This window comes from Pediculus humanus, genomic scaffold, assembly GCF_000006295.1.
Source record: "Pediculus humanus corporis 1103172107410 genomic scaffold, whole genome shotgun sequence".
In the NCBI taxonomy this organism is placed as follows: domain Eukaryota; kingdom Metazoa; phylum Arthropoda; class Insecta; order Psocodea; family Pediculidae; genus Pediculus; species Pediculus humanus.
Genome location: NW_002987035.1, coordinates 97,723 through 106,709, shown reverse-complemented (window position 1 = coordinate 106,709; position 8,987 = coordinate 97,723). Strand labels below are relative to the sequence as shown.

Sequence of the window (8,987 nt, the reverse complement as noted above, 5' to 3'; positions counted from 1 at the left end):
TATTATTATTATTATTATTATTATTATTATTATTATAAAATATATTTAAAAGAAGGACGAGATATAGAAAAAGAAAATCTTTTTAAAAAAAAATTATTACGAAGAAAAGGTGAATGAACTTTGAGTCAAGATTTTTTTTTTTTTTTATATAAAGAAAACTAATTTAGATTTTAGTTATAAAATAAATAATAAAAAATTATTAATTAACTTATTAAATTTTTTTTTTTTTATACGGATGACTTACATTAACGTATTTTAATAATTTTATTATTTATTAATTTTTTTCACGCGTATAAATTATAATTAAACTGAAAAGATAATAATAATAAAATTTTAAAATCAATAATCGCACATTAATAAAAAAAAAAAAAAAAAAAATTTAATTTAATTTAATTTAATTATAAGAAAAGGTTTTTTATTAATTAATTAATTTTAAAAAAAACTCATCACATAAAAATTTATTTATATATATATAAATAAAAGATCGTTGTCCTCGTTCCAAAAAAAAAATAAAAATTTACACCAAAATGAACAACAACAACAACAACAACCACGATCAAAGGCGCTCGCCATACTGAAAATTATTTCGATGCAAAATAAAAAAAATAGCAGCCAAGCGAGGGCGGGAGTGGGGAGGGGCGTGTAATAATATTATCCAACTTATTCCAGTTTTCCATTTAGTCATATGGAGAGAAACTTTTTTATTTAATTTCTTTCCACACACACACACACACGTAATCTAATATTATTATTATTATTATTATTATAAAATTTATATTTAATTTATTTATTTAATGTAATAAATAATTGATTATAATGGCGGAGAGAAAGAAAATTAAAGAAAAAAAAATTGACAAAACCAAAACCCCTCCCCCCTTTTCAAAGGGGGGGAGTCAAAGAAATGAATAAAATATTTAATGTTAATTTATTTATTTTAATAAAATAATAATAATAATGATAAAATATTGTTAAATGATGATAAAAATTAAAATAATTTCATGTTTTAAACTGTTTTTGAAATAATAAATAAATTTTGGTGTTCAGTTTAATCACGTTCGTTCATTCATTCGTAATGTGTGCGAGTTTGAAGTGGCAACAACGTGGCAATCAATAATATATATTTAAATAATTAATTAATTATCGATCGATTATACAAGAATGTCAGTTATTGAAAATAATTTAAAAGAAACAAATAGTGTGACGACGACATCATTAAATTCAGGTTTAACGACGTCAAATGATTTGATAAGTCGTATTGATATCACGGAATTAACGTCCTCACCAAGCGAACAATCATTATCAACTTCGGCCGTTTTATCTGCATGTAAACAAAAAATTTTAAGGCCGTATTTAAGGCTTTTATCCGTTATCGGTTTAAGAAGTTTCGGTTCCGATGGTCCGAACACATCAAAATTCATTTGTTTTTTAAATTACGGTCATTTGATTATTGTTTTTATATTTATAATATCCGGATATGTTCTTCAATACATGGCATGTTTTCGAAGAGACCAAGGATTTTCATGTTCGGAGTCATACAACTTGAAAAATGTCACATTTGGATTTGTACTGCCAAGCATATTGCATTTCCTAGGTTGTGCCTATGCATTATATTTGTTTAGATTTAAAGAAAGCGAACAGTTTGAAAGATTGATGGAAAGAACGTTTTTACTATCCGCACATAGAGCAAATGGACGAAAAACATCTTTTGTAAAAAGGTTATGGGTATTCATATATGTTAGCATTGGGTGGGTCGTCACGTCATTTTGTTCCATATTGTTGCTTTTGGTTTTTAATAATAATAATGTCTCGTTCAAATGGATAAATTCAAACGTTTTTAACGTCGGGTTAGATGTTCTTTTTGTACTTACCACTCTTTGGCAGGACATCGTTCAAGCTGCTTTGATAACGAGTTATTGCATGCAAGTTTTATTACTTACAACGAGTTTGTGCATCCTGCGGGAAAAACTACTTCAACACACCATCGATCCCCTGTCCTGGATAAGAGAAATAAACGAATGTCAAAATGTACTCAATTACCTCAATCACGATTTTTCCCCCGCTGTTTGCATATTTATTTTTCTCAACATATCCTGGATCATATCTTGGGTTATATCATTTTTAAAAACGGAAAATTTGGGTGATGACGTTTCCATATTGGCAATAATGAGTTTGTGGTCGATATCTGCACTTGCTCCCTTCATATTAGCCGCAAATTTAAATGCGACTTGTATAAAACTTCGTCATTTGGGACACGAAGTAAGAATTCGACCCTTTGTCTATCAGGACACTCCTGGAGAAGAATTAGATACAATTTTATTATATACGGCTACGTTGAGATTAAAATCAAAACTTTTTGCCATACCCATATCTGGACCATATTTGTACACGTGTTTCACCCTCCTGGCAATGTCTGTTTTGGTAGCAGGCCAATCTTCTTTACTCTAATAAAAAAAAAAAAATTTAATTGCGTGTTAATAAAATTATTTACATATTTTCTTCTTTATCGTACTTTTTTCTTTTTTTTTTTAAATTAAACATTCATTATTATTATTATTTCGGCAGTCAAAAAAAAAAAAAAATCCCATTATAGACGATGGAGAATGAAAATTGCTTTAAAATAATAATACTAATATAATTTTTTAAATAAACTTTAATTTGGATATGAGGTTTTGGTTTTTGGGGTTAGGGGAGAAAAAGGAAAAAAGAAAAATTTTTTTTTAATTACAATAAATTCAAACTCATAGAAAATTTTCAATTCCCCTTCCATGAAATGAATACAAAAGGGGGAAAGTTGTTTTGGTTTGCCAAAAAAAAATTTTTTTATTATTACTAATAATTACCGCATTAATTTAAAACTATTGTTTATTATCTTTTGTCACTTGAATGATTAAAAATAAACAAATTTTTTTTTTTAATAATAATAATAATCCATACTTAATGAAATTGAAATCATACCCAAAAATTATTTATCATTAAAACAATAATTTTGATTAATTATAATTTACATAACTCATAATAATAAATATGAGATGTTATATTATTTGTTAATTTAAATTAGTAAAAGATGAAAAAAAAAAAACAGGTACGCCCTTGTTACAGTTTTTGTTTTTAAACGAATACAAAGTTAATAAAAAAAAAAAAAAAAAAAAAAAAACCAAGAGTACCTTGACCAAAATCCTAACTCAATTAATTTAACCTAATTTAAAAAAAAGTTTTAATATTATTATTATTATTATTAATAAAATATTTATCTGTTAATAAATTTAAACTTATGGTAATATAATTTAAACATTTTGATTTTTTTTTTGGTAAACAAGTAAATTATGTTATTATAATAAATTAAAAAAAAATAAAATACGACAAACATAAATTTATTTTTGTACTTTGTTTGTCTAAAAGATAAATTTATTATAATGATATTATAATCCATTTTCACAAAAAACAGGATAAATAATTTTATTTATTACAAAAATTTCAAAAACAAAAGTTTAACTTTAAAAATGAAAATTATATAAAATATTTATTTTCGAGATAAAATCTTAATTTATAGTACATGAAAGTAAGCGAATAGTAATAGTTAAATGCGAAATTTGTTTTATTAAATATAAAAAATGTATTATTATTATTATTATTAAACTTTTAATCATCTGCATCAATTTGGCATTTTACATACAAAGTAATATAAAATTTGTATTTAATAAAAAAAATGGTGAATATTTTTTGTTACAAAAACACATTTTGTATCTTATATAGACTGATATATATATAATGTCAATTATATCAATTTAATAATATGCATATATATATATATAAATGATATTATGTTAAAATATTAAAATAATTTCTTATTAATCTAACTTGAGAAACGATTAATAAAATAACACTAAAATCAAAAAAAAATTATTATTATCTTAATTGTTAATATTGCTTATTATAAAACATTAATAACTTGTCTAAAAAAAAAGCTTTTTAGTAAATCAATAAACTTGTCAAACAAAAAAATTTACTTTCATTAATTATTTTTTACGTTTATGACGGATTATGTCGGATTTATAAATTGTTCTAACATCTTCCTTGAAAAAATACTCTTCTTTCAGGTCAACAAATAACTTTTTGTCCTTTTAACAAATCATTTTTAACATCTAAATATGATTTTTGTTCAGAACTTTCCTGTAAATTAACAAACAAGAAATTGTACCTATTACTATATTATACCTATTATTAATTTTTAAAAAATAAAAAAAAATTTCACAAACTCTTACCTTATCCCAGTTTTCCGAAGATTCAGGCAATTCAATGTCATAAACAACAGGATTTAATTTTAAATTGTTTGAATCATGTGTGAAAATATTTAATTTCCTAATATCCTTACAATTTTCAATGTGATACTAAAATGATGAGGAAATGATAAAAGAAAATATTTATTTTTATGGAATTTTCAATAAATTAAAAATACCCCCCCCCCAATTTAATCGAAAAGGTACAAATTGTGATGAGACATGATGTTAACAAATAAACTTCAATTTACTTTTTATTTAAATCATATAAATAACAAAATCACTTATGGAGTAGTTTAAAAAAAAATTAGATTTAGAATATAAACTAAATAAATAAATATATATTTATCCATGCCTTATACTCGAGACTTGGTATGTGATGAGTAGAATTAAATGGACATATTTTAAATTCATCAGATTTATGCTGCTCGCGACATTTTGTTAAATGAATTGCCATTTTTCCTGCTGAAATTGAATGAGCTGAATCATATGGACAAATTATTGTTTTTTCCTCCATATTCTAACCAAAAATAAAAACAATATATTATAACTAACAAAACTAAATGAAACAGAAATCATCATACTTTTTATTTAATAATTAAAAAAAAAAAAAATAAGTAAATAATTACATTAACAGAAATTGTCACAACAATGCATAAATTTTAAAAAGTGTTCGAACAAAAAAACAACCGTTATAAGCAATAAAATAACCAATCAGCTTTGCCTGTTGAAACAACTTAAATTAAACGGAAAAATTTTTGGCTTATAAATAATAATAATTTGTATTTTAAAATATTTTAGATTTTGATTACATTCACATCTGCAGAAATTTCTGTGACAGTTTCTCTGCCATTATTATTATTATTATTAATGTTTTTTTTTTTTTTGCTGAGATTAATAAATTAGTAATTTGAAACTTAAAGTTGTTTAGTCAACATAAAAAAAGTCATTGTTTAAAAATTTGTCTCCCATTACTCTCTGTGGAATAATTTTTTATTATGAATTTACTTTTTACTAAACTTAAATCTTTTACTTCTGTTATTTCCCCCATTGTTTTTTTAAAATAAAATGAAACAAATTTCATGTTTTCTTTAGAATTAAGAATTTTGGTAAAATCTTTGTTTGCTTCTTCAACCCATTTTTTAATTCATTCAAAACCTTTTTTTTTGTTCAGAATATGTTAGTACTTTTTCAATAAGTCGTCGAAATTTCTTTTAAAAAAAGCATATTTATTAAAATTTCACCTTCTAAGGTAAAATAATTTGAAAAAGCTTAAATCGGATTTCATCGATCAAGTTTTCGATGTTAGTTGAAAACCAGCGTTTAAAGTTGCATCAAGCATACTTTATCAATTTCAAATAATATATATCCGTTTCAAAATGGCGACCATGGATGATAAAGGTTTACAGAGTTATTTTATATAAACATTTTTTTTTTTTTTTAATTAATTCATTTTTTTTATAAATTGTTATCTATTATTAATAATACATTTAACATAAATTAATTTTTTTTTATAATTATCAAAAGGCTATGTTTGCATGCTTTCATTATAGTTTCTTTGATTGTAGACAAAAAATGGCCGGTTACAATATTTAAAAGTTTAACATTGAAAATATGTAATTTAAATAAAATATAAATATTGAGAGTTATGTTTATACGCAGGTTTAATTCAAAATTCAGAAATAAATACAAGTACGGTAAAAAGTTCAGATTTTGAAAATGAAAGCAGCGACGACGATGAAAATGATGATACATGGAATGAAATGGATAATGAAAGCAATAGTTTTATGAGTTGCTTGTTTTGCGATCAAAATTTCAAAACAATGGCTGTGGCTTTGGAACATTGCAAAATCGAACACAAATTAAATTTGCCTTACCTTAAACAAAAGTTTAACATGGATTGCTATTCGTATATTTGTATGATAAATTACGTTAGACGTGAACGAATCTCATCAGAAATGTTATTATCGTTCAAAGATCCACCTTGGCTAAATGGAGAGTATTTAACGCCTGTTATTCAAGATGATCCTTGGCTTATGTTTGGTAAGCTGAAAATAAAATTAATAAATTTTAATCTTAAAATTTAAATCTTAATTAAATATCTATAAATCAAATATCTTCTCATTTAAATATATTAAAATTTAAGTTGTAGGATAAATAAAAAACCATTTATATTTGATTTTCTCCATTACTTAAAAGTAAAGATTTCTTTCGTTTAGTTAATCGAATTAAATTATTCCTATATAAAAACAAATTAAAGCTAATTTTTTTTTGAATCATTTGAATCAAAACTTTAAAATATTAAATTGATTCAATTTAAAAATCTTTTACTGAAGAATCTTCTTTAAAAGTTACTCAGGCTTTCTTGATTTTCTTTCAGTGCTTGTGTTTACCTGGTTTGGTCCTTTGATTCCTAAAGTTGTGAATTGAAATCCTGTGGTGAGTGTAAATGAATAAATTGTTAACCGAAAATCACCACTTCTTGACACTTCTTTAAATTCATGCTTATTTTTTTTGTATATATTTTAAAAAATTTTTTCCATTTTTTATTTCGAAAAGTTTTTTTGTTGCAAGCATTGTTTAAGTTATTAGTTTAGCACTTAAAAAAAAAAATTTTTTTTTTTTTTGTAATTGTTTCGTATATTCTTTTGATATTTTTTTTAGATTTTGATGATGTAGAAATACCTGATGAATATGTAAATCAAACACCTGTTCAAAATTACCACGTTGTGAATGCTGAAAATGGTTTAGTTACTCTAACAGAACAACATTTTGCTCAATTACAGACTAAAATAAAGCATTTAAGTTTACAGGTAATAATATTATTTGTCAACTTAATTAAATAATTTTTACATTTTTTATATAAATTTGGCATTACATAATCCAAATTTTATTATTTTAGCTGCAAGAAAAAGAAGAAGTTTTAAATTTTGCTGTTAATCAAATTGATAAAATGAAAGCAGTGACACAAAATCTTGTTTCAGAATCATCAGAAAGCGAAGCTTTAAATCGAGAAAAAATGAAAATTAAATTAGTAGATGATAATGGATATTTTAGTAGCTATTCACATTTTGGAATTCATCTTGAAATGTTATCTGTATGGATTTTGAACCTGTTTTTTTTTTCATCCTTATTTTATCCCGCAAAATGCATTGAAATAAATTTTTTTTTTTTTTTTTTTTTTCAGGATAAAGTAAGGACTTTAAAATACAGAAATGCAATTTTAAATAATTCATCTTTAATAGTTAATCAACAAGTTTTAGATATTGGTTGTGGTACCGGTATATTATCCATGTTTGCTGCATCTGCAGGTGCTAAAAAAGTTTATGCTATAGATCAGTCAGAAATAATATACAGTGCAATGGATATAGTGAGGTAATTATCGATTATTACAATTAAAATATCACATATGAAACCAAAATAATTTGTATTAAATGTTTTATTAAATAGGGAAAATGATCTATTAGATAAAGTTCATTTACTGCATGGGAAAATTGAAGAGATTTCACTACCTGTAGAAAAAGTAGATGTTATTATTTCCGAATGGATGGGTTATTTTCTTTTATACGAAGGAATGTTAGAAAGCGTTTTAATTGCTCGTGATAAATATTTGAAAAATGGCGGATGTCTATTACCTGATAGATGTCTTCTTCATTTAGTCGGAATCTCTGACTCAGGTTTGACACATATATATTTATTAAAACTTTTGAAAAGAGAATCAATCATGTAAATAATGAAATTAATTATGATTCAATTACCTTTTGTTTTGTTGTTAGATATGTACGAAAACTTGTTGGGATTTTGGTCCGACGTTTACGGTTTTAAAATGTCTTGCATTGTAAAAGAAGTCATTCAAGAAGCTCACGTATTACAAGTTGATAAAAATTCAATTGCCACGACTTCCGCCGTTATTTTAGATCTCGATCTTTACTCGGCTACCCTAGACTGGTAAATGAAAAAAAAAAAATTTTTATTAATTCATTTAGAGAGTAAATTAAATTAAATGTCGTTAAATTTCTCTAGCATCGATTTCACATCGGATTTTGTTTTGGAAAGTACAATCGATGGTAAATTAACGGCATTGTGCGGTTATTTCGACGCCATATTTGGATTACCAAATTCCGAAATTTTATCAACGAGTCCGGAAACGGATAAAACTCATTGGAAACAAACGTTATTTTTTTTTAAATCTCCCATTAATGTCACCAAAGGTAAAAAAAAAAATTATTTGATGAATTAATGACGCGTTTTCCTTGTAAACAATTGTTTTCTTATAATTTAACTATGAGTATTTGGTTTTTACAGGGAGTTTAATTAATGGAAAAATTACATGTAAAAGACTGGCAGAAGACCGGCGAGCTTTATCTCTAACAATTAATTTAGAAAACCAAGAAAAATTGGAATATTTTTTGATGTAATTTTTTTTTCTCATTTTATTCACGTAAAGAAAATTTCTATTTGGAATTAGTTTTTTAAAATTATTACGTCATAAATAAAAAAAAAATATTAACTAGTCAGATTTTTTTTGATTTAAATTCGTGGCTTTCAACCTTTCAATTTTTTTTTTTTTTTTACTAAAAACTGGATTGTTATATTTGAAAAAATTCAAAAATTAATTTATTTTTAATTTGAAAAATTTTATAATCACGGATTTAAATTAAATTTTCAAATTGATATTGGGATAAAAATCGACTTTTTTTTTTTTAATTA

The 8,987-nt window shown here is 24.1% G+C and overlaps 3 protein-coding genes across 3 annotated transcripts; 2 read left to right on the top strand and 1 right to left on the bottom strand.

Annotated features, from left to right (window-relative positions):
- Positions 1-1,158: 1,158 nt before the first annotated feature.
- On the top strand, positions 1,159-2,445 carry Phum_PHUM060940 (uncharacterized protein; the record flags this gene model as incomplete). The annotated part of the gene is made up of 1 exon (XM_002423420.1): positions 1,159-2,445. The coding sequence occupies one exon, from the start codon at positions 1,159-1,161 to the stop codon at positions 2,443-2,445; it is 1,287 nt and encodes a 428-aa protein (XP_002423465.1).
- A 1,653-nt stretch (positions 2,446-4,098) lies between these two features.
- Phum_PHUM060930 (protein FAM112B, putative) lies at positions 4,099-4,794 on the bottom strand (the record flags this gene model as incomplete). Its single annotated transcript, XM_002423419.1, has 3 exons — positions 4,099-4,170; positions 4,263-4,359; positions 4,640-4,794. 3 exons carry the CDS (start codon positions 4,792-4,794, stop codon positions 4,099-4,101), a joined length of 324 nt encoding a protein of 107 aa, XP_002423464.1.
- An 862-nt stretch (positions 4,795-5,656) lies between these two features.
- Phum_PHUM060920 (protein arginine N-methyltransferase, putative) lies at positions 5,657-8,695 on the top strand (the record flags this gene model as incomplete). The annotated part of the gene is made up of 9 exons (XM_002423418.1): positions 5,657-5,678; positions 5,922-6,320; positions 6,942-7,090; positions 7,180-7,374; positions 7,465-7,652; positions 7,728-7,954; positions 8,054-8,225; positions 8,301-8,488; positions 8,583-8,695. The coding sequence occupies 9 exons, from the start codon at positions 5,657-5,659 to the stop codon at positions 8,693-8,695; spliced, it is 1,653 nt and encodes a 550-aa protein (XP_002423463.1).
- Between the last annotated feature and the right edge of the window lie 292 nt (positions 8,696-8,987).